Source organism: Lissotriton vulgaris, unplaced genomic scaffold (assembly GCF_964263255.1).
Source record: "Lissotriton vulgaris unplaced genomic scaffold, aLisVul1.2 SCAFFOLD_2575, whole genome shotgun sequence".
Classification (NCBI taxonomy): Eukaryota; Metazoa; Chordata; class Amphibia; order Caudata; family Salamandridae; genus Lissotriton; species Lissotriton vulgaris.
The window spans coordinates 113,436-139,520 of record NW_028246190.1 but is presented as its reverse complement, the minus strand read 5'-3'; the positions used below and the strand labels follow the sequence as shown (position 1 = coordinate 139,520).

At 45.3% G+C, this 26,085-nt stretch overlaps 1 protein-coding gene across 1 annotated transcript in view; it reads right to left on the bottom strand.

The window, feature by feature from the left end:
• Positions 1 to 753: 753 nt before the first annotated feature.
• The window catches only part of LOC147666110 (GTPase IMAP family member 9-like), a 115,282-nt gene continuing 89,950 nt past the window's right edge, over positions 754 to 26,085 (bottom strand). Inside the window, exon 4 of the mRNA XM_086949292.1 lies at positions 754 to 1,914. Within this exon, the coding sequence (XP_086805418.1) occupies positions 884 to 1,914 (1,031 nt within the window). The 3' untranslated portion in view covers positions 754 to 883. The remainder of the gene's footprint in view (positions 1,915 to 26,085) is intronic.

The following is a 26,085-nucleotide window of genomic DNA, read 5'->3' as shown; positions in this document are numbered from 1 at the left end:
TATACATTATGACCGATACACCATTAGAGCAATCAGCTTATAGCAGTATACCTTTTTTGTTTTACAGACCTTCCCATTCTAAATTCACCTTTTACAGGTATGACCAGCCGTTGGTAACTCGCCTCATGCACACGGGCAGTGTTTGTCACGTTTCTTCACAGCACTGTTTATGTCTCCCTTTGGTCCCCACCCTGACTGTGTCACTATTATCACCCTCACCATATGTACTACTGTTTATTTCACAATGTTCACCATGACTTACCACTCTTGCCCTTGGGTAATTTCCATCAATCACCCAGTGATACTACACATGGTTTCCTCACCCGACCACGCCTCGCACCACAATTTTACCCTCCCTACACGTATCGTCGGTTTTCTTTTGGCATCCGTTTAATCCAGTAATTGTAACACTAAAAAGTAAAAGTTTAATAATGTTGTCATACATTCCAAAACTTTCCTCTTTGTATCCTCACCCAGCCCTGAAGAGTCGCATGCTGACTGTGCCACACGTGACGAAACACGTGTCGGCTGGTTTTTCCGTGTCTGAACATTAAAAGACACTACACATCAACACCTGAGTCGCTTAATATATAATCATTCTTGTGTGTTTTTTCAGGCCTGTGTCTCCTCACTGTTTTACATGTCGACACTGACATTACTGTTTAACTAATTTTCAGAGTGTGCGCGGGTATTTTGTTGTTATAACTATCCAGTGTTAGCCACTGCTAGCACTTCTTTGGGGGTTGTAGGGCTTATCCCCTCACCCGTTTGCACCTCAATTCTACAGACAATTACCACTCTTTAGCATATAAAGTGTAAATACATAGCAGTGCGCCCTTTTCCTAGAGAAAAAAACCCTTGTTCTGACCCATAGAAATCAAACTCAGCCTGAGGCCACCTTGATACCCTTTTCTATTAATGCAGTGGCTCCTGTCACTGCTGCTTTCAAAGCACCAGCTGGTCCCAAATATACAGCCGCTGCTACTGTGCACATTCCAACCGCCCCTCCAATCAGCATTTTCTTTACTAGAGACTTCTCGGCTTCTTTCCGGACCCCTTCTTCTTTCTTCTTGTACTCGTCATCTAGCTGTTTCTCCTTCTCTTTGAGTTCCCTTTCCATTTTCTTCTTCTCCTCCTGTAGGTCTTTAGTATTCTTTGTTTTTATTTCCTCCAACTCTTTTTCATGCTTTTCCTGCAGCTCACGCTTTTTCTTTTCCTTCTCTTGTTCGTTTTCCCTCTTGATTTCCTCCTCCTTTTCCTTGATCATGCGCTCTGCTCTCTCAAACATTTCTTGAGTGTAGTGCGACCCCCCGTTCTCTTGCATCATCTTGTCTATCATTTCCAAGAGCTCAGATACCTGTTGCTCTTGTTCTTTCCCTTTTGCTCTGTTGTTGAAAGCACAGTATCGATTACTACATTTCTCAATCAGGCTTTTCAATCTTACATCTGCTTCTTCAACATACTCTTCAATGGTCTGCTCGTCTTCTTCCAAGTTATCTTTACATGTGAACAAGACAAGGGTGTACTTTGCAGCTTCCTCTCCAAACAGGGCTTGGATCCTGTCCACGGCTTCTTCTTCTTCTGGGGTGAAACGTCCAACCTGCAGCACCACAATGATCGCATGTGGCCCCGGGGAGACGAGGATCACACTCTGATCCACTGCTTTGTGGGTATCTTTCTCAGAAACCTTTGTACCAATTAACCCTGGTGTGTCAACCACCGCAATCTTTCTGTTCAGACGGTGAGCGGTCTCCTTCTGACACTCTGTTGTCTGTGAGTTTGTACTTGTTTTAGATTTAAAGACTCTGGCGCCGAGGATGCTGTTTCCGGTGGTGCTCTTCCCAGCTCCAGTTTTACCAACAAGGATTATCCGCAAGTCTCCTCTGGAAGTGTCGCTGTTACCGGCATCAGCGCCTGTGAACAGAACATGCTAGTATCAAAAAGAGCTAGAAACACACTGGAAGAGGAGAGATCAAAAGACAAAGAAGGAAAAGTGAGATGAGGGAAAAAAGGAGGGAGAAAGAGAGAGAACTAGAGGTAATGCAGATGATGAAGGTAAAGAATGTGGAAGAGAAATGGAGGAGAGGGGATAGAAAGAGAAGAATGACACAGAAATAGGGGGCGAAAGCAGAGATGAGGTAGAGATTGTGATGGAGTGGAAGCAAAGGAAAACAAGTGAGAGTAGAAGTTAATAAGCAGTGGCAAAGCCAATATATTGGTTTTGCCCGTGGGTCAGCTTTCAAGTTTGGCAATCGGGTGGCGGGTGGCTTACAGAGGAGGAGGTGTGGTAACGCTCTTGCGTTAGCGTACTAGTGTTCCACTAGGCGGAACAGGAAGCACGGCGAACGGTAACGGAAGGCGGCCATTTTGTGCATTGGCGCCGACCGCTTCAGAGTTAACGGTTGTGTATCCCCGGCGCTCCGTCTACTAATAAAGTAACTACATATACTTACCACGTGTAGTTCTTCTTTCACGATATTACAATGGCGACGAGGCTTCAGATTTAACGCAGAACCCCAGGAAAGATTGCAGAAGAGCAATCAAGGTCAAGCAAATCGAGCGTACTGGCAACCAACGTGAAATACACCAAGACGGAGCGTGGCAGAGGGCTACACCTGGCAACACAAGGCGCGCACCCCGGCCTGAAGCACACAGGAAGATCAGGCAGCAGAGGTAGGCCTGCATGCGCTCAGGGCACCACGCACCACAGAAGCTCGGAACAAGCGAGCATAGCGATAGAGCCCGCGCAAAAAGGAGGCGACCCGAGGGGCAGTGGGAGCATCGCCCCAGGGAGAATAAGACCAGCCAAGCAAGCTGGCGGAACAGAGAGAGGGCAGAGGGGAGTCATCCACCACTCGCCCTGAAGAGACAGCAGACGCACATGCAGTAGGAGGTGCAGGGGCGCAGACACTACCTACCCCTTCCCACGCACAGCTAAGAGAAGATAGCGAGAGTGACCCTGAAGAAGGGGACCCGACCAAGCATAACGCTCCAGGCAGCCCCCAAGGGAAGACAGTTTCTGTCCAACCCACCAGGAACAGAGCGGGCAGAATGGCGGTGCACTCGTCGTCCCTCACGCAACTGGTACCGTTCCTAACCAATCCAGGGGAACCGGAGAGGCTATGGGAGGACTGGAAGAGGTATTTCCTTAACTACCTCGACGCGTTAGAGGAGGAGGCAGGCGCTCCATACTCCAGCAAAAGAAGGAAAAAAATCTTGCTACATAACCTGGGCCCGGAGGGGATCAGAATCTACGACACCATCGTGAAAGTGGAAAGAGATGCCGCAGACACTGATGTCTTCAGCCACACCATTGCTGACCTAGATGCACACTTCCGGCTCGTGGTGTGTGTCGCGATTGACCGTTACAATTTTTTCCAAAGGAAGCAAAAGAGTAGCGAAACTGTAGATGAATATGTAGTTGCCCTGCAGAAACTCGCCATCTCATGCAAATTCGGCGCACTACACGACGAGCTCATCCGAGACCAGATCATCATGCACACGTCGAGCACCCATGTCCAGGAAAAACTATGGGTGAACGGAGATGCCCCACTCAAAGAAATCTGGGCCATGGTAAAGAAAGCTGAACTATCAAAACGCTGCGCCCAAGCAGCTAAGAAAGAAACAGGAGGTACGCAGTCGGTGTGCCAGATATCGACACAACAAAGAGGGGAACGCCCTATGAAAAGGGAGTCGCAGAAACATCTGGATGGCAGAAAGCAGAAGTCCACCAATCCCACAGACCAGAGAGGGAATAAGGGAGGATGTCCGAGCTGCTACAGATGTGGGAGTGTCAACCATCTGGGGAATGACAAGGTATGCCCGGCGTTCCGAGCAAAGTGCTCGTATTGTGGAATATTTGGTCATTACGAGAAAGTGTGCCGCCGGAAACCGAAAGGGACTACAGTGAAGTTTGTTGACCGAGAGCAGCAAGACGACACCAACGAATCTGAAGAAACTGATGACCTAGAGGAAATCCTGTACATAGATGTCCAGGTATTGGAGATGGACGACTCAGGAAATGACAAGCGATTAGACATGCACATCGGTGGGATACCGTTGGAAATGATAGCGGACAGTGGAGCTCCCATCTCAATAATTCAAAGGAAAGTATGGGAAGACAAATTTGCATCCACACACGGAGAAAGACTATGTCCAATGGATTTGCGTCCTGTCACATACACCGGGCAAAAGATCCCAATGTTGGGGTACTGTCCCCTGTCGTTCGAGTTCAGGGACCGCCAAGCCGTGTGCAAACTGTACATAGCAGAGAAAGGCCCCTCAGTGCTGAGCTGGAGAGACCAGGGTGCCTTGGGGATCCAGTTGAATCCAGGAGGAATCGAGAAAATCCTGCTTATGGACATGGAGAAAAGAGATGATGTGGAGTCATGGAAGAGTGCGTACCCAAGAGTATTTAATGGCCAAATCGGGGAGCTGGCGAGATTCAAGCACCTAATCAAGCTGAAAGAAGGAGCAACGCCAGTGGTGCACAAAGTGAGGAACATCCCGTTCAGGAGCAGAGAGGCAGTACAACAAGAGCTGGACAGACTCGAGAAAGAAGGGGTGATAAGAGCCATAGAAAGTGCAGAGTGGCTTTCTCCCTTGGTGGTAGCTCAAAAACCCAATGGCAAAGTCAGACTATGTGTGGACCTGAGGGAATTGAACAAAAACATACTCGTCGACAAGTTCCCCCTGCCACGCATAAACGAGATGTTGTCGAAGACCAAGAACATCAAATGGTTTTCAACAGTGGACCTGTCGTCGGCCTACCATCAGGTCAAGCTACACCCCTCCTGTACACACCTCACCTCCTTCATCACACCATTTGGTTGTTATGAATTCTTAAGGATGCCATTTGGCCTAGCTTCGGCAGCCGCAGTCTTCCAAAAGATGATGCACAAATTGCTGAGAGGAGTCGTCGACGTTCAATTCTTTCAAGATGATATCCTAGTAATGGGGAAGTCCATGCACGACCACAATGAGAAGCTCCACAAAGTATTCAAGATCCTACAGGACAACGGACTGACAGCCGAATGGTCGAAATGCAGTTTGGGAGTGAAATCAGTCACTTATCTAGGCCACGAAATAAGTGAAGAAGGGATCAGGCCCAAAACTGCCAACATGAAGGCCATTCAAGATGCACCCACCCCGTGCAAGAAGGAGGACGTTCGATCATTCTTGGGAATGGCCGAATACTACAGCAAGTTTGTGCCACAATTTGCTTCAAAGACGCACCACCTTCGACAGCTGCTCAAAGAGAGGAACAGATTCCAGTGGGGTCGGGCAGAACATGAAGAGTTTGAGACACTAAAGAAGGAGATGAGTACCACCATCCCACTCAAGGGATTCGATCCCCAGGCAGAGTCAATCCTCACGACGGACGCAAGTGACCGAGGTCTGGGGGCAGTCTTAATGCAGAAAACTGAGAAGGGAGAGATACACACTGTCAGCTTCGCATCCAGATCCCTAGCCCCCAACGAAGAAAAGTTCAGCGTGGTGGAGAAGGAGATGCTGGCAGTGGTGTGGGCCATGGAGAGATTCCGCCAGTACCTGTGGGGAGCGAGATTCTTAGTAAAAACGGATCACAAACCCTTAGTCCGAGTGTTGACATCGAGTGGCCATGCGCATGCCACACCTAGGATTGTAAAAATGACTCTGCGCCTGTTAGACTTTATGTACGATGTGGAACACATCCCCGGGCCACAAAACAAAGTGGCGGACTTCCTTAGCAGAGCAGCAGCCATGGAAGTTGGGAGTGCCCAAGAAGACCAAGAATGGGAAGGCTATGTGGTCACCACGATCCAAGAGGCAGAGAAAGTAATTAGTATGCAAGAGTGGGAGGAAGCTTACAAGGAGGATGTTGATCTGGAAGCCATCAAAGGTTATGTCGTCCACGGATGGCCGGAGAAGAGACATCTAAGAGAAGAGCTCCGAAGGTACTGGGAGGTCAGAGAGGAACTATCACTAGCCGAGGACTCCATCTTCCTGTTGAGAGGGGACAAGGTGATACCCCCCAAAGGCGTACTGGAACATCTGATGGCCTTACTGCATGAAGGACACCAGGGCATCACCAAGACCAAGGCCCTGGCCAGGCAAGCTTACTGGTGGCCGGCCGTCGATACGCAGGTTGAAAGGCACTTGAGACAATGCGAATCTTGCGCCAAGGCAGACAAATCTCAAAATCTAATCAGACCACCCCTGGGGAAATTCCCCATACCGGATGGACCTTGGGAAATGCTATCAGTGGACATTTTAGGTCCAGTCCTAAACAAAGCAGGGACTCAGAAATACATAGTAGCACTGGTGGACAAGTTCTCCAAATGGCCAGAAATTGAAGTAAGAGAAAACATGGACACGGAGGCGGTGGTGAACTTCCTACAGTCCACATTCCTAAGAGAAGGCATTCCGAAGATCATCATAAGCGATAACGGTCCTCAGTTCACTTCGACAAAATGGACAACCTTCACCGAAAGGAATGGGATAGAAGTGAAGCACCCACCCATCTTCCATCCCGCGGGCAACGGCCAAGTGGAGCGGTTTAACCGCGTGATCATGGGAACCATCCAAGCTGCCATCAACGACGGTTTAGATTGGGAGAAGGAACTGGAAAAGATGGTCTGGGCATACAGGATCACACCGGGAAGCACCGGATACAGCCCTTTTAAGATTTTGAGAGGGAGAGAAGCGTTCACCAAGGACAATCAGGCGTGGAGGAAGTTGGTGATACAGAGCAGATGGTCTCCGGCAGTGGTAAAAAGGAACCTGGAAAGAGCACAGGAGATCTACACGACACACTTCAATAAGAACCACAAAGTAAAGAGTGCAGTACTAGAGAAAGGGGACTGGGTAAGAGTCAAACTAGCGGTCCTCAAGAAGAAGGGTGAGAGCAAGTTCTCGCCGCCATTACAAGTCCTGGAGCCGTACGACCGATCGGCCTTGCTGAGCGACGGAAAGGTATGGTCACAAGACAGGATGGCCAAGTGCAGCAGGATCATCAAAGGGGAATGTGACGTGGAAGAAGGCCTAGAGAATGTCGAAGGAGATGGAGAAGAAGAAAGTAGCAGAGAACGAAATGTGAACGTAGAAGAAGGACAGCAGGAGGTAGTTGAGAATGACAACGGCGCAGGAGAGCGAGAAGGACAGAGGAGCGAATGGAATGAAGAGAAGAACAAGGACATGACAGACAGGAGTGGAACTCAAGGAAAGGAGAGCATGGAACAGGAGTGCAGAGAGAGAACGATGAAGGTGAGAACCAGAGTGGGAAGAGAAGTGAAGACACCAGAGAGATTCAAAGACTTTAACATGGACTGGAAGTAAGAACTTTTATTGTTGATTCACTGTGAGTAAAGGGGGGAGATATGTGGTAACGCTCTTGCGTTAGCGTACTAGTGTTCCGCTAGGCGGAACAGGAAGCACGACAAACGGAAACGGAAGGCGGCCATTTTGTGCATTGGCGCCGACCGCTTCAGAGTTAACGGTTGTGTATCCCCGGCGCTCCGTCTACTAATAAAGTAACTACATATACTTACCACGTGTAGTTCTTCTTTCACGATATTACAGGAGAGCTGAACAGCAGGGTCATTTGTAAAAGCACTATAAAGTAGCCAGTGCTGGCTGCGTGTTATTTCTTTTTAGGTCATATTGCAGAAATGGGGGCAGGTGGGTGTCAGGGGGAGAGGAAGGAGGAATAAAAAGAGTACAGGAGAGGGAAATGAGACAGTGGGATGGAGGGAAAAAGCAAGAAAGGAGAAATGGGGAGAAGGAGAGAAAGAACGAGAGAGCGATGATGTCAGGAATCGAGAGAGCGAGATTGAAAGTGTACCAAAGAGAAATAAATTATAGTGTTAATAAAGCATTAGAGTGTCATGGGAACAAAACAATTCAAAAAAATATATTCTCACAGTAGCCTCATGCAAAATCACAGATATACTTGGCAGTGGAAGGGAGAGAAGAAACAGGGGAGGGTAGGTATAAGTTAAACAAGTTTTTAGGAAAAGAGCTATGGCGAAGGCCGTAAAGAAGAGAGACAATGATGCCATCAAATGCAGGGGCGTAGGAAGGGGGGTGCGGTGAGTGCAGACCGCCCCCGGTATCATCACTGAGGGGGTGACAAAATGGCAAAAATATGTGTTTTAAACCCATGTTTTTGCCATTTTGTCACCCCCTCAGTGATGACACTTGTCACCCCTGGCTTGACAAAATGGCAAAAGTATGTTTTAAACACATATTTGTGCCATTTTATCAAGCCTGGGGGGGACAAGAAATTTTCCACGCCAGGTATCACCAGACCTTGCTATGCCACTGATCAAATGGTAAACTATGGGCGGGTTCCAAGCTTATTATTAGATAAAAAAAGTCTTGCAAGTGGGAGCACATGTGCTAGTGCATGCTTTCGCAGGCTTGACCTAAAAAGGGGCATAAAATTACTGGAAAGCGTACCTGCAAGGGAACCTTGAAAGACAGGAGTAATTAATAAGTGTACTGCAGTTATACATTTGCATATTGCTTTCAGCGCAATGAAAGCCCGCCACCTGCAAAAGCAAGCCAGAGCCATCTGCCTACTTCAGCCACTCTGGTCAATGCGGCGAGAGAGGAAACACTTCTTATGTGTAAAAACCAGCGACTTCCCATTACAGGCCTATTCAAGCAAATGTAAGCAACAGTGGAGGTACAGAAGATCTAGAAATGTTTGCCAGTGTGATCCAAAGTCAATACAGAGGGCAACGTGCGACAGAACGACCTGTGCTGGTGTACAACAGGATATTGTATTGTAATTGCATTTATATAGCGCTTACTACCCCTGACGAGGGGTCAAAGCGCTTTTTCGGCAGGTAGCATGCTACTCTGGAACCCGTAGAGGATTAGTGTTGAATTAGTATAGTGAAATATGCAAGTACATTTCAAGTGGTGAATAGTTTAGTCAGTTATTTGGATTTGGAATGATAGCAGAAGGATAGAGGAGGACAAAGATTTGTATTTATTTATCGTTTGTTAACGCGCGCTATTCAGAAAGCCAATAAAGGATTAGTGTTGAATTAATATGGTGAAATATGAGGTCATTTCAGTGGTGGATATTAGTCTGTTACTTGGAGTGAGAAGGTTAGCGGAGGGATAAAAGGGGAAGAAAGATTGGCATTCATATAGCACTTGTTACCCCTGATGGGTGTTGAAGCGCTTTTCTGGCGAGTAGCACGCCACTCCGGAACCCATAAAGAATTAGTGTTGAAAATTAGTATAGTATAAATATGAAGTAATTTGAGTAGTAGATATGTTATTCAGTTATTTGGCAGTATATTAGTATAGTTGAATATGAAATTTGAGAAGTGAACATGTCAGTCTGGTAATTTTGATTGAAAAGGACAGTGGAGGGGTAAAGAGTGAAGGTTTTTTTTTTTTTAGTTCTTAGCAGTAGGAAGAGGCTTTTGGATGAGTAAAAAGGAGTTTTGGAGGGGAGGAGTCAGAGGGGAGAGATTAAAAAGGTTTGTTTTAGGGGATCGGTGTAGTAAAAAGAGGTGTCAGATGATGCAATGAGGGGTAGAGCAGGAGAGAGTCTAGAAAGGGTTATTTTGGCGATCATATTAGTGGTATGGGGTTTGGGATAAATGAGAGAGTGGATATAGAGGATATATTGATAGATGTATAGGATGAGAGATAGGGTAATGCATTGGAAGGAGCAGTAGAAAGAAGTTTGAGATGAATCAGAAGGTTGGGCTAGAAGATATATTGAGCGAAGTATAGCTAGTTCATTGGAAATGCTAAATTAGAAGAAAGTGATAAATATATAGATCCATAAGTACATTGAAAGTATACAGATACATAAAGGAAGTAAGTATATTTAGATTAAATATATTGATAGAGGCACAGGATGAGAAATAGGGTAGTGCATTGGATATGCTTTTTCAGGAGAAAAGTAACAGACACACAGATCCTACATGGAAGGTACATAGATGCACAATGGAAGTATGTACATGTAGACCAAAGTTGGTTTTTATTTATTGATTAATATTATTATTATTATTATTTTCTCTTTTCTCTTAACAGCATAATTATTTTACATGTTTTATAAAGTAATACACAAAGATAGGGACATATCTATAGTGAAAACAAATGTTTATATACAGAGGGATATGCTGTACATTTCTGTTTCTGTATGGTGCTTATGTGGGGAAGAGCCAAATCTTGAGTAGTTTTCTGAAGATAAGGTGGTTGTCGGTGGATCTTATGTTAGGGGGTAAAGAGTTCCATAGTTTGGCTGCTTGAACAGAGAAGGATGTGCCACCCATGGTTTTTTTCTTGTATGGTGGGATTTGTCAATGTTATGTATTTTGTGATGCTAAGTATTCTGATGTTTTGTGCTCTGAAGATCTTGTTGTGCTTGTGTGTGTGATATGTTTTGCTTTTGAGGTGTAGTGAAAAGGGGTGCTGATATATATGTTTCATGCACTGGATTTGGTTGTGTAGTATTGTTTGTGAGAGGAGGTTGTGACGTAGAGGGGGTGTTGATGTCTTTATGAGTTGAGTGTATGTTGTGTGTAGGAGGGAATGAAGTAGAGGTGAGAGTGTTTTTCTTAGACTGGTTTGTTGCAAAAGTTACAAAGTGTGGTGGTGTGCAGTGTGTGTGTTGTGTGTTAGTGCTATTATGGTAGAAAGGAGAGGAGGGTGTTTGTTGGACAACTGATGGAAGGATCATTAAATGTTTGTTAGTGATAAAAGGTGGTCTATTAGGTGTAATAACAACAGGGAGAGTGTGTCTGAATGGGATGTAGTTATGTATGGTGTTGATTGGTGTTGTGTTAGTGATGAGTGTATTGATTAGTGGTATAGGATAGAGTTGTGTACTGTTTGTGGGTGATGGTGGATATGTGTGGTAGTTGGGATAGTAGGGTGTGTAGATGTGGTTTGGTTGGGTTTGTAGTGCAGGCTGGTACATTAATCTGTGCATAGTGTTGTGAGTAGTGTACATTTGGTGCGAGTGTGTTGCTCTGTTTGTGGATGTGGATGGTGTGGGCTGGGTATTGCTAAATGAGAAAAAGGGCAGCATTTCTGGCCCTAGTCCTGACCAGTCTCGAACAGGATCAAACAGGCAACTACCCTTGTCCTCTCCGCCCTTATATATTCTGCTGTTGTGGTGTTTAAAACTGCTTAAAGAAATATGCGCTCCAAGAAAGAAGTGTGCGTGTTCAAATCTGCAATACCAATTAAGGCCTTTTATCGTGCCGAAATAACCAGGAAAAAGTTCCAAAAGTTGAAGTTTGCCATCACAAGCATCCAGGCCAATGTGAGGATGAGGCAAGGACAGTGTTATTACAGAGCTCTAAAGAAATCTGTGCTCCGTGTTCAAAGACATTATCGTTGAAGAAAGTGCATTGTGCACCATAAAGCGGAACTTAGACGCAAATGGAAAGCTTGTATTCTTTTGCAGAATGCATGGAGGGTGCATTTGATAAGGAAACAAATGCACAAGTGGAAGAACGCTGCAACTGTCCTACAAGACAGATGTAGGATGTTCCTGCAAAGACAGCTTTACTACAAGCAGCATACCGAGGACACAGAAAGCCCTTAAAATGCAAGTCAGTGCTGCACTGAAAATTAAAAGAAATGTTTTAGAGCTTACTGCACTCAAGAAAATTCTCTCTTAAACTTGACAACATGTCTTACTATTCAGAGGTGTTTTAGGGCCTACCTCATTTCTAAAAGACAACGACTGCCTTTCTTAAAGGTGAGGAAGGCTGCAGTGTGCCTACAAGCATCTTCCCGTGGCTAGGTTGTCTGTAGCAAATCTAAAAGCAAAATACTACTGCAGTGTTGCTTCAGTCGCCCTACTGGAACGTTGTGGCTCATAGAAAGTTTGCTTGCACTTCATAAACACCCATGCATTTCCCCTTGTTAAACTAACATGCCTGAAGCTACTGCTCACACTACCACTGAATTGGCGAGAGGATGTGGCGTCACGGGCAGAGCTGTGTTGGAAGAAGAGAACCAGGTCTGAGTCTTGGCGTCGCCTCAACATCCTGTGATTCTGAGCAAATCACTTAATCCCTCCATGTAAAAAAAGTGTATTGTGTCATGTAACTGCTGGTCATGCATAGCGCTCCAGTACCTTCAGGTCGAGTTCCCGCTATGTATTTTAAAAAAAGGGTAGATGCAGGGTTGAACACAGGCGGTACATCACAAAGCTAGTAAAGCTTGCCCAGTGAAGTAAGATATCACTAATCTTTTTAACGGCTTTTGACATCACAGCATAGATGTGATACAGTGCCTGCTTCCAGGATTAAACTTGTCAAGATTTCATTCACCACCAGAGCCAGCCTACACGAAGGGATGAAAGACGTTGCAGAGTGGATGAAGAACAGCCGCCTGAAACTGAACTCAGACAAGACGGAAGTCCTCATCCTGGGATCATCGCCCTCCACCTGGGACGACTCCTGGTGGCCCCCTGCCCTGGGCACCACCCCCAAGCCAACGGACCACGCACGAAACCTGGGCTTCATCCTGGACTCCTCCCTCTTGATGACCAGACAAGTCAACGCCGTATCATCATCGTGCTTCAACACCCTGCGCATGCTCCGTAAGATCTTCCGATGGATCCCCACCGAAACCAGGAAGACAGTCACCCAGGCACTTGTCACCAGCCGACAGGACTACGGGAACACCCTCTACGCGGGAACCACTGCCAAACTACAGAAAAGACTCCAGCACATACAGAACGCCTCCGCACGACTCATCCTGGACATCCCTCGCCGCAACCACATCTCGACCCACCTGAGAGACCTGCACTGGCTCCCCATCAACAAGAGGATCACTTTCAGACTCCTCACCCACGCACACAAGGCCCTCCACGACATGGGCCCGAAATACCTCAACAACCGCCTCACTTTCTACACACCCACCCGCCAGCTACGATCCGCCAGCCTCACCCTCGCCGCCGTACCATGCATTCGCAGAGCCCCAGCTGGAGGAAGATCCTTCTCCTACCTGGCGACCAAGACATGGAACTCCCTCCCCATCCACCTATGGCTGACTCAGGACCACCTCTCCTTCAGGAAACAACTCAAGACCTTGCTTTTTGAGCAGTAACAACCCCCCCCCCCCCCCCCCAGCGCCTTGAGACCCTTCTGGGTGAGTAGCGCGCTATGCAAATTGTTGCTGATTGATTGATTAGAATAACTATTGATATTTCCCCAAAGTACTGGAGCAGCATTTAACCTTGTAATCCACACATATAACAGTAAATATTTTTTTATTGTATTATTATCAAGGTTAAATCGTTATCAGAGTAGCAGAAGGTGCAGCAAGTCAAGTTGTAGCTTCAGATAAACAAATGTGCCTTCCCTGAGTATAGGTTTGTTAGTGATGAAAAGGGGTCTGTTTGAAGTAACTATAGAAGGGAGTATGTGTCTGGATGAGATATAGTTAAGTATGGTGTGGATTTGGTTTCTGTGAGTGATGAGTTGATTGGTTATTGCTATAGAATAGAGGTGTGTACTGTGTGTGGAAATGTGTGGTAGCTTGTATAGTAGGTTGTATAGGTTTGGTTTATGGGGTTTTATAGAGGTTGTTGAGACATTGAATTTTGTAAATGGTTAATTTGTAGTAAATTAGTAAGTACATGTGCTGTGAGTGTGTTACTCTGGTTGTGGATGGGCTAGGGTGGGTGCTGGTGAATGTAAAAATTGTGCAGTATTTCTGGCCCTTGGTCCGACCAGTCTTGAACAGGCTCAAACCGGCAGCTGCCCTAGCTCTCTAAGCCCTTAGTATCGACACCTGGGCTGAGATGCCCTGAACTCTGACTTTAATAGCCCTTGTAATCAGGTGACACCTTCGGCCAATGGGAACCCTGATGTCTAACTCAATCAATCATACCACTAGCCCTAAGCCCTAGGACCAATAGGAGACTAAGACCGAACAGCCAATCACAGCCCTAGTCTTAGCATCCTATCAGGCATGAAACCCAAAGCCCTACATCAAACAGAAAGCCTCATCCCATCCCTAGTCACAAGCCTATTCCCAGCAGCCAATCTTACAGGAAACCCTGAACCCTAGATCCAATAAAAGCCTAACCCCAGCCCTACTCCCAACCCTATTCCCAGCAGCCAATCATACAGGAAACCCTAAACACTAAGTCCAATATAAAGGCCAACCACAGGAACCAATTCGAAACCCTAAAATATAAAATATCGATGTCAACAATATTGACATCCTATCTACAAATGGTAAGTACAAAAATATCGGAAAAAAATATTGATGTCAAAAATATCGGTTTAAAAAATATTGTTAACATATTTTAGAATATTTAAAATTAATAAGTAATACACATAATATAACAATTAAACATATACATATAATATGTAATATGGATACTTACTTAATAATCAGTTTTAATTATTATTTTAATAACTTATACATAATTAAAAATATTATGAATTACAAGTTCATCTATACACAAAATAATAACAAATAAAAATTAAATAATTATGCAAAACAAATTAAAAACATTAAATGTACTTTTAATATTTTTAAAATCAATTATATACTACATTAACAAAAACAATACAAAAAATATTAAGTAACAAAGAGAAAAAAATACTATTCCACCTTAAAAAAAAACAGTGAGGAAAATGTTGAATAGTTGAATAGCGTAAGGGTAAAAATTACTATTCCCACTCCAAAGAGTGCAACAGTAGGGAAAGTGATGGATAGCGTAGGGGTAAAAACTACTATTCCCACTCCAAAGATTGCAACAGTAGGGAAAGTGCTGGATAGCGTAGGGGTAAAAATTACTATTCCAACTCAAGAGAGTGCACTAGTAGGGAAAGTATTTGATAGCGTTGGGGTAAAATCTATTATTCCCACTCCTGAGAGTGCAACAATAGGGAAAGTGTTGGATAGCGTAGGGGTAAAAATGACTATTCCCATTCCAGAGAATGCAACAGTAGGGAAAGTGTTGGATAGCGTAGGGGTAAAAATTACTATTCCAACTCCAGACAGGAAAGTGTTGGATAGCGTAGGGGTAAAAATTACTATTCCCACTCCAGAGAATGCAACAGTAGGGAAAGTGTTGGATAGCGTAGAAATTAAAAATAACATACTTATAAATACATTAATTTTCTAAAATATTTAATACATTAATTTATAAATAAATCTAAACTATTTACCAATACCAATAATTATCAAAAACATAATAATAATAATAATATTTAAATATTAATTACTAATTAATAAACATTGAACATTAAAATATTTTTATAACAAAAAATTAACTATTAAACAGTAACTACCAATTAACTAATATTGAACAATTAAATAATTTGTTACACCAAATATATTAATTATCAAACATGAAATGCCAATTATTAATTATTTATTAATGTATTAATTAAAAATATCCATACATATTATTTAGTGATATTTAATTATAAAATTAATGATTAAACAATAAATTAATTTTCATAACCAAAAAATTATACCTTAAATAATTACCAATTAACAATTAATATCTAATAAATGAATTATCAATACCCAACTATAAATGTAATAATTACTTAATTACATATCAATTACTTTACACAGTATTCCCCAATAAACACAAAACAAACTCAAATAATAAAATAAGACACTTAACATAATTATCAATTAATAAATTAATTAAAATGTATTACCAATTAATAAAAATGAATTACCAATATAAAATCAATTAACAATAATATGATTATCAATACCAATTGATTAAAATAAATTACTACTTTATTACATTTAAATTACTTCCCACCCTATTCCCCGATAAACCCAGAACTTACACACAATTAATTAAAAATTCGTAAAGAGTAATAATTAATTTAGTATAATTAAATTACTTCCCACCCTATTCCCCTATAAACCCACAACCCGCTACGGTACTAAAATACAAAATTTACTTAAATAAAAGTAAAAAAAATAACACATACATATTAAATACATAATAATATACATAAAAATCATATAAAAATCGATATTAGTAACATCAACATCACTAACATCGATATTAGTAACATCGATATAACTTACCTCGATATTAACAACATTTATATTACTTACCTTCTATATTTTGTCCCTTCGATAATATAACTTCGATATTACTGTAGGTTGATAACGAAATCTCGATATTTTGTCTGCTCACCCTCTGTTGCCAAGGGAGAAGGGGATAATCGGGTTTCTCTCACTTGCTAACACAAAATGGGAGATGGGGTGGACTGCTTAACACACAGATCTGAGCACAGAGCACTGGACAAATTAGGAGGGAAAACATATTTTGGACAGCAAATCACACAATTCAACAGGTAAAATGAAACAGTAATGGCAAGTAAAAACTACAAATTACTAAACAAAGCAGGTGAAAAATGATTCAATCACAGACAGGTAAAACACTTCAATTATTAAACGGTAACAAGCAAAACAGGTGAAAATGATGCAATCACAGGTAAAGGAAAATCGCTTTTTAAATTTCAGGACAGAGACAGCACTAGCGTGCCTTCTTACCACCTCCTGGTCCTTGGTTCACTGCAATCTTAGGCACAGGGGAACTGAAGCTCACAAAATGGAGGAGAATGTTATGTGATTTACCCAACAAACCCTTAAGGGGCTAGGGCAGGTGTGAGAGGAGGGCTCAGGGTTGTTTCGGACCTAGGGAACCGATCAGCAAGCTTAGGCTGCTGCCCTGGGGGGCTGGAAAGCTGTTCCTCAATTCAGAATATCCTAGGAGACAGACAGGCTCAATCCACACTTTGGACTTCTACAGGTAAGGGCCTTACAAACGTTACCCTCCAACAATTCTGTTTGGACAAAACTTTACGCACTTTCCTAGCCAAAAAATGAAGTGTACAATACCTAAAACACACAGCTTAAAGAGCTAACAGGAGATTACTGCTGTCTCAGAGCACCCTCTGTTCATTCTCTGATGTATGGTGCTGGGGTGATTGAGCCCTCCAGCAGTCCCTGGTCCAGCCCCATTGTGCTGGTACCCAAGTCTGCCCCACCGGGCACCACCCCAGAAATCAGTTTCTGTGTGGACTACTGGGGATTCAATTCAGTCCCCAAGACTGACGCTCACCACATTCCCCCAAACTAATGAGACCATAGACAGGCTGGGTGGTGCCAAATTTCTTAGTACTTCTTATCTCACATCAGGGGACGGCAGATCACTCTGACTGAGGAGACATAAAAGAGATCAGCATTGTCAACCCCAGAGGGCCAATTCCCATTCAGAGTGATGCGTTTTTGATTCAAAAACTCCGCTGCCACCTTCCATAGGGCGGTGAACAGGATCCGGTCTGGGAAGGAGGCCTTCTGTGCTGCCCACCTGGACAACATAGCTGTCTTCATCTCCATCTGGGAGAAACACCTATCCCACTTCCAGGAGGTACATCAGACCATGCAGCAGGCAATCAAGTCTAGCTAATTCCAGGTAGGGGAGGGAAAGATGGTTTATGTAGGCCACCTGGTGGGCAGGCATAAGGTGCATCCCATCCAGACCAAGTTTGAGACTATCCTGGCCTGCCAGCCCCCCAGGCTTCAGACTTACGTGAGTGCCTTCCTGGGCCTCATTGGATATTACAGTAGATGTGGGTTCCTTGCTCGCTGTGCCACTGGATTCAACCTAGCCTGACTGATGAAGGGTGATACCCTGAAACCAGTCCTAGGATGCTTGTTTCCGGTCTAGGGCGGGCCTGCCGTGGCAAATCGGGATAGATTGCTCCCATGACGAGCAGGGTCAATACTAATTTGCATATTGCTGGGTCTATACTGGTGTGGCATGGTGAGCAAAAGAATGATGATTGAACCCAGATCTTTTGGCTGAGCTGACTGTTTGAGTTGTTCAGCATTCGGTCCATCATTTGATCGCGCACCACCAGTGGGACTGTAGCACTAATTGTGCTACCCTCTTAAGTAGCCCGTCAAACCTGTCTCAGGCCTGCCATTGCAGCCTGTGTGTGAATTTTAACCTGCCATTTTTACTTGGGAAAATAACACTTTTGCCAGGCCTAAACCTTCCTTTTTTTTGATAACCAATTTTATTGATTTTAGTGGAAAAGTGAGCACAAGGAAAACAAAAACATAAACAGAAGACCAGCAGCAAGTAAGAGCAGTGGTGCACATCAGAGGCATACCTTCCTTTTTAATACATTAAAGCCACCAGGGATAGGCCCCACACAACCCAGAGTGCTGTGTGAAGTGTATTTAAAAGGTTGCATATGTTCTTTTACATTTTTCATGTCCAGGTAGTGAAAAACTCTTACATTCTTTTTTCACTACTACATGGTCTGCCTCTACATTAGGATAACACTGGATTACCATATTAAGTTAGGAGCAAGAATACATGTCAAGTTTGGTCTCTAAAGAATTGTAAATTAAAACCCTGATTAATGGTAAAGTCGGAGTTTAAGGGGCTTATTAAGAATTTGGGGGTCCGACTGCCAGGGAACCACGTCCGCATAGTCAGTATTATTTTTTTGTCAAGGCACCCCTTTTACCATCTTACAAGTTAGCACTCTCCACCACCTTCAATTTTATTTTATGCACCTTTTGGACGATATCCCTTGTTTATATTTGATTCAAATACTCACTCACATCTTATTTACTCACCATGCCTGGTAAAAAAAAACAAGATTCACTGAGAAAAAGTTGACATTCAACGTGGATAAAATCATACGAGTAGAGCTGCGCATTTTTGGAACCTAAGTCCAGTAGACGCTCACAGTAGGAAAATTGAAAAGTTGGACAGGATAGTCAACAGAGTTAATGCTGTTGGTACCAGTCTGCACATACAGGGTGACATTAGGAAGAGATCGAACAACTTCAGGCTGAAGGTACGCACCAAGTACAACAGCCACTGCATGAAGGCACAGAGGACGGGCGTTGGCTCTCCCAGCACACTATTACGACTCTCACACTGGGAGGAGAATGTCTTGAACATTCTGCATACTGAAGGCTTGTCAGGTATAGAGGGGGCAGTGCACTGTGGTAAGTTACCTTAGCAAATCGGGCTAGGTTGCTCCCATGACGAGCAGGGTCAATACTAATTTGCATATGGCTGGGTCTATACTGGTGTGGCATGGTGAGCAAAAGAATGATGATTGAACCCAGAACTTTTGGCTGAGCTGACTATTTGAGATGTTCAGCATTCCGTCCATCATTTGATCGCGCACCACCAGTGGGACTGTAGCACTAATTGTGCTACCCTCTTAAGTAGCCCGTCAAACCTGTCTCAGGCCTGCCATTGCAGCCTGTGTGTGCATTTTAACCTGCCATTTTTACCTGGGAAAATAACACTTTTGCCAGGCCTAAACCTTCTTTTTTTTGATAACCAATTTTATTGATTTTTGTGGAAAAGCGAGCACAAGGAAAACAAAAACATAAACAGATGACCAGCAGCAAGTAAGAGTAGTGGTGCACATCAGAGGCATACCTTCCTTTTTAATACATTAAAGCCATCAGGGATAGGCCCCACACAACCCAGAGTGCTGTGTGCAGTGTATTTAAAATGTTGCATATGTACTTTTACATGTTTTATGTCCAGGTAGTGAAAAACTCTTACATTCTTTTTTCACTACTACATGGTCTGCCTCTACATTAGGATAACACTGGATTGGAGTGTGCCAAAGTGAGACTGAAGTGACTACAACGATCATGAGGCCTTGTCACTCCAATTCTAACCAAGATGCTACACTCCTCCTTCCCCTTCTCACTTGTCGGCCATGTTACCACTGATCTACACTAGTCATTCAGCTTACCTCTTCTCAAGTGTTAGTAAGTAGAGATTGAAAAGCTACCACAACTACCATGAGGCCTCGTCACTCCAACTCTTACTAAGATGCTGGACTGCTATTGCCCAATCTCACTTGTCCGCCATCTTACCACTGATTCACACTAGTCATGAAATGTGCAATGTACAGTAAACGTTCAACTCAAATATACATCTGAATGCTTTGCTTGATGGTGTCCTAGAGCCATTAACTGTAACGATTGATGACATGAGTGACTACAACAACGGTGTACCCCTAACATGTCATTAATGAATGAAACTCAGCTCATTAACCCCTTCGACGCTGATGACGGAGCGGTTCCGTCATCAGCGTCGGTTGGGCTGTGCGGATGACGGAACCGCTCCGTCATCGGCACAGCCCTGGGGGGAGCGTTGGCGCTCCCCCCTGGGGCATCGATCTCAGTGGCGTAACGAAACTTGAGGGGGCCCCCCTGCAAACTACATGGAGGGGGCCCCCCTCCCATCCTCTTTGCCAGTCTAGAGCTCTCAGGCCAGCGACCCGCCATACTGCATGCAGGGGATGCGGGGCTATTGTTACGCCACTGTCACCAATCCAGCCGTTATAAGTAACACTGGATGGTGGAGTTAAAGGTCGGGCTTAGTCTGCCAGCAGGCTATCATAGGTGGTGGTCTGTTCATTACAGCGTCCCTGCCATCAGTATGCCGGGCAAGTTTGCCCAATTTTAGGTGGGTTTCCTGATGCAGACACCATCTATCCCACAATCTCTGGTAGACCCATGCCTATACACAGCGATATTAGGTGCACTATGCTTCCACCACGCTGTCTACCCTCATGAGTGTTACTCTAAAGGTCTTATACAGGCCAAAGTATGAACACCTTCCAACAATGCACTCCAAGGACACCAGGAATCCAATAGAAATAGGAGCAGTTCATGACCATGTCAGGGGTATACAGCACTATTGAAATATTGCAGAAAAGTGCAATAGGACTTGCAAAGTGTAATATAAATAGCTACATGAAGACCAATATAGTACTACGTTTTGAAAGACATGGATCACAACGATAGTTGAAAAACTCCTCCTTACATCACAGCGAGTGGCTGACATTTTACTAAAAATGAAACTGAAACGAGAGGCGGTGGCGTGTGTGATAAATTCACTGCCTGTGCCTGCAGCAAAGCCACTTTAAAAGATTGCGTCACCCGTGGTGCAATTCTGCAATTCAACTGGGTGGCCCTTGTGCATGGATGAAATTTGCACTAACTGATCACACAAAAAACACTTTTCCACTCCTCCCGCTCAGTGTGAATGTTGACTCAAGGGCCAGTACTACGTTGCATCACCAGTTCTTGTCCTAACTTATAACAGTGCATATGTTGGATGATCTGATTCCATACATATGGATGGACGCACAGGCTCAGGGGGTTCTATGAAAAGTAAATGCAACTGTGGGTTAGCGGCAATGCACAATAATTCCATAAAATGCATATCATTATCTGAAATTTATATCATCTTTCTATCTTCCAATGTCCTTTGATCTAAATTAAAATTATTAACATTGATTCTATTAAAACATATTTAATCTCTTAATAATCTTGTGACAACAAAGTATTTGTGGAACAAGACGTAAGCGCACTCTTATCAATAACATGTTTCTAGCTGAGTCCAAACCTTCACACTCAGAACAAAAGTGCAAGCAATACCTTTTACTCTGTCTTACTCAATTAGGTACTACTACCAATCATCAAACAAAAGTCAGAGTCTCCCTTCTAAACCTGCTCATTACAAACGAAGGGAATACTAAGATTGACCGTCTGTACCCTGTAGAATAGTCTGACCACTTCATGGACCGGTACTCATTCGCCCCCCCCCCCCCACCACTCTTCCCCCCCTCCCCTCCATCTCGCATCGACATCCAGGCTGAGATTCTCCACTGCAGCCTGGCTGGCTTGAGCCCAGCCCTGCCAGTGCTAAAACGAGGGATATTTCTATACCACCTGCCACTGATGACCAATGCTGCCTGCGCCCTGCCCCCCTGCCCTGAGGCTGAGTGCACCATTGCGGGCACTGACGGGCAGGCAGGGCTGGCTTCCTTTAAGGACTCTCCCCAATACCCCCACACACTCCTATCCTGACACGATACAAAATGACATTGAAACTTTGGAATATGGGTGAAATTGACAACACAAATAGACATCGGGGAGACCTGTTTGGCCACAAGACGACATTCTTAACACTGTCTGTAAGGCTCATGGCGGTGCCAGACTACATTCATCTTGTCTTAGACAAGAAGCTCACAACAGAGCAATAATCGTGAAACAGTCCAGTTCTAAGCGCTGCCCGTTGGCAAAGGAATGCTTCGCTCACAGATGCTCAAGGGCAAACCGTGTTTGTCTTGTTTGTGACTCGGCTCATGTGGGTGACAGAGTGAATGTGCTTTCAGAATTCAGGATGGGTGGGGGAGTAATGCGTACCAAATAATTTCAAACTTCTGGGCAGCAATGACATGATTTAAAGAAAACATTGGTTAAAGCAACTGGTTTGGTGTTGGCTGGCAGTCTTTTGACTTGTTCAACGCTTGTTTTGTGTTTTTGTTTTTTTAAACTGGATGTTGAGGGAACTCCTAAGCCTTCAACATTAAAATTTTTTAAAAGATTGGATTAAATCAAAAATATTTTTGGGTTAAAAAAAATAGCTTACTAGCTTACTGGCATTAAAGCACCTGCACTGAGAGGATATAATCTGTGATTGAGGTGTCCTAGTTAAAGGACAGAACGGCATCAAGCACAGTGAAGTTAGCCAATGGCTGAAGTGGAGGGGGAACCCATTTCCCCACACAATATTGGGCTGAAAGAAAATATGAATGACAAGACAGCAGCCCAGTGGATGGTAAGGGGTGGCCAAAAGCCCTGTTAGTCCTTTTCACAGTATTTACCCCGAGAGACCACTCCACCCTTCTTCAACGGCAGGGCTGTTTGGGCCTTCATCATTCTCGATCCTCCGCCAGCTGAATATTACCTATCACTTTGTTCGGACAGCAGCGAGTACAGTCACGTGCACACTCCCTCGAGGACCCAGGATGACCCAAGATCTGTTGAACCCGTACATTACTAGCGTGTGCAGGAAGGGTCACAGCGTGGCCCCACAGAGTGTCCAGGGGGGTCTGAAGCTGGTGTTGTCCTGGGGGGTGGAGGGGGTTGCGAGGGGGTGTGGGGGAGGGGGTCCCCAGGGCTCTGTTGCTAGGAGACCTACTCACCGTATAACTGATTTCCAATGAGCCCTTGTATGTACATCTATCACATGTACAATGGTGTAACGCAAAACGATGGGCCCCTGCAGAATGTGTGGGGTCCCCGAGGGTCCCAATTCAGACGTAGGTTTCACGTAGGTTTTATGGGGGCTGTCCTAAAAGCTGGGGCTTCCCTCTGTACTGGAGGGGGCAGGGACCCGTCTTTCCTCTCTGTGCATTCAGTCTCTTGAACACCTTTTTCCTCCTGTAATACACCGTTTGCTCCTCTTGTGTTTTGTTTGCTCACGATTGTCACTTTTGCCTCATGAAACGTAACGTCTGCTTTTGTAATTTGTTCACTTGTAATGTTCTCTTGTATCAGTTCTGTTCCTATTGTGAAGCGCTCTGACACCTTCCGGTAAAGTCAGCGCTATATAAAAACACTTAAATAAATAAATACGAGAGCCAAGCGCCTGGAGGCGAAACAGTACTCACTGCAAGATTTAAAGTAGGTGTGGGTTTCTGCAAAATTGTGTTCTCACCATATGTTCACTCACAACCTCGGGCCACACTACTACCGATCTATCTCTTGTTGTCGTGGATGTACTAGGAACCGTTTATTGTAAAACCTCTGCTGACTTAAAATTCTTATGTTCATTACCACGAGCTTTCAGTTGCATTATAAATGAAAGCTGTTAAGATTAGTCCAACTGGGTTGTTCTATCTTTATAGGCCTGCGAAGACAGAAAGATCGTGATATTGCACTTAAGTGTTAGGGTGACTGCTGTAGGCGCATGAAACCACCAAGCTAACCGCCCGTCCATCTAACACAGATAGATTGATCCATCCTCCGTTACAGTCCGAATCCGACAGACTCCTGAGACCTGAGTGAGCAGGACACACACAGACACGCGATACACATATACTCGCTCACACTCACCTTAGGCCTGGAATGGATGACGGTCTGCAGCAGCTAAGGCGAGCGGGGCGGGCACACTGCACTGGGCAGCAGAATAGACAGGGGGCGACTGACTGGGCAAGGGGCTTGAAGTTGCCATCAGAGACCAGGGGGCTGTCTAGTACTAGTGCGTACTATTCTTTAGTACCACGGTGGCTGCACCCGTTCTGGTCCGGTTCTTCTAAAGTCACGCGCTGCACGCACTACAATGCGGCTGCGTGTGACAAAATTGTCACCCTGGTCACGAGACGAGCACCCCCCACCCAAAAGACCGCGGCACCGCGGCGCGCAGACGCAACCTGATAGACAAGTGCGCGCCGCCACGGGCCACCGCCACGCCCACGAGCACGGACCATTTTTTTTTATTTTTAAATTATGTTGTGAAGACAAAGAGCCGTCCTGCCCAGTGCAGTGCGCGTGCACCAACTATTTAAATAATTGAAAGGCTCGGGGAGGCCGGCACGGAGTGCGCATGCACCGCCACCATAGAGTTAAAAAAAAATAGAGGCATGCACTGTGTCACCGTCGGTGCGTGTGTGCACTGTTTGGCTTGCCTTACTGTCAGTGCTGAGAGTGAGGGACAGGGCCCTGGCTGAAGCGTGGAGGCCCCCTGCACGGAGCTGCCAGTGATACGCCTCTAATGTTCAAATACAAGCAGTCCGGGCCGGCACGGCACCGTCCCTCGTGGTCGAGGTGATGTGCTGGCTGGCTGGCTGGGGGCTGCCGACAGGAGAGACATGAGAGGGCCCTTGGAGCGTGTGAGGGGGCCCTGGGTCGGGGGGGGGGGGGGGTGAGACTGTGTTAATACAGTCAGAAGGTTTCATTTAACCCGCTACTGTCTGCTATCACCTAAGCCCAATGCTGCATTGCTTGCAGCCGTCTTCTTCCTCTACTGAGAGTAGTGAGGCCAGGGGGCCCCCTGACCCCCTCTGACCCACGGGGCCCCCCCGCACTGCAGGGGCTGCAGGGGCCTGTGTTACGCCCCTGATCGATCTAGGTCCCTTTAGCAGGGGTGGCAGTGGAAGACTTTCCGCTGCCACCCCCTGGCCCCCCCACGCTTCCTGGTGACGACAGCGCGCACAGCGCGCGCCGTCGTCATCAGGAAGCGCTGGACGCGCTGGAAGCCATTTCTTTCCAGCGCGTCCAGAGGAAGGGTGAGTGTTTGTTACTCCGGTGGGGCGGGGGCCCATTTCTCGGGGCCTTGAGGCATCGGGGGGGGGGAGGAAACAGTGTTTCCTCTCCCCTGATGTCCCAATGCAGGGCCTTCCTGGTGCACGATCGCGCACAACGTCGCGATCATGCACCAGAAATGCCCCACTAGACACCAGGGATTGTTTGTTTTGCCTCAATTTTGTGTAGGAAACAACCCCTTGGGCAAGGGCCACTTCTTTTGGGTGGCATATATATCTGCAGACTTTTCTGCCCCCTGCGGCAGATCGGCCGTTTTTTTGGCCGATCTGCACCCAGGGGGGGCAGAAAAGCCCACTAGACTCCAGGGATTGTTCTTTTATTTATAAAGGAAGCGACCCCTTGGGTAAGGGTCACTTCCTAGGGGCCAACCATTTTTTTAGACTTTTCTGCCCCCCCCCCCCCTGGGGGCAGATCGGCCATTTTTTGGGCCGAATCTGGACCCAGGGGGGTAGAAAAGCCCACTAGACACCAGGGATTGTTCTTTTTTTTAAAGGAAGCGACCCCTTGGCAAGGGTCGCTTTGAGGGGGCTAAATAATTTTTTTAGACTTTTCTGCCCCCACTAGGGGCAGATCGGCCGCTTTTTGGGCCGAATCTGGACCCAGGGGGGGATAGAATAGCCCACTAGACACCAGGGATTTGTATTTTTTTTATAAAGAAAGCTACCCCTTGGGCAAGGGCTGCTTCCAGGGAACAATATACATATTTTAGACTGTTCTGCCCACCCCTGGGGGCAGATCGGCTGTTTTTTTGTACCGTTTCTGGACCCAGGGGGGGTAGAAAAGCCCACTAGACACCAGGGTTTGTTTGTTTTTGTATAGGAAGTGACCCCTTCACCAAGGGTCACTTCCTTGTGCCCATTTCTTTTCAAAATTATGTTCTGCCCCCTCTGGGGTCAGATTAGTGTCTTAATTTGGCCTCTCTGCCCTCTGTAGGGTTGCTTCTAGGGG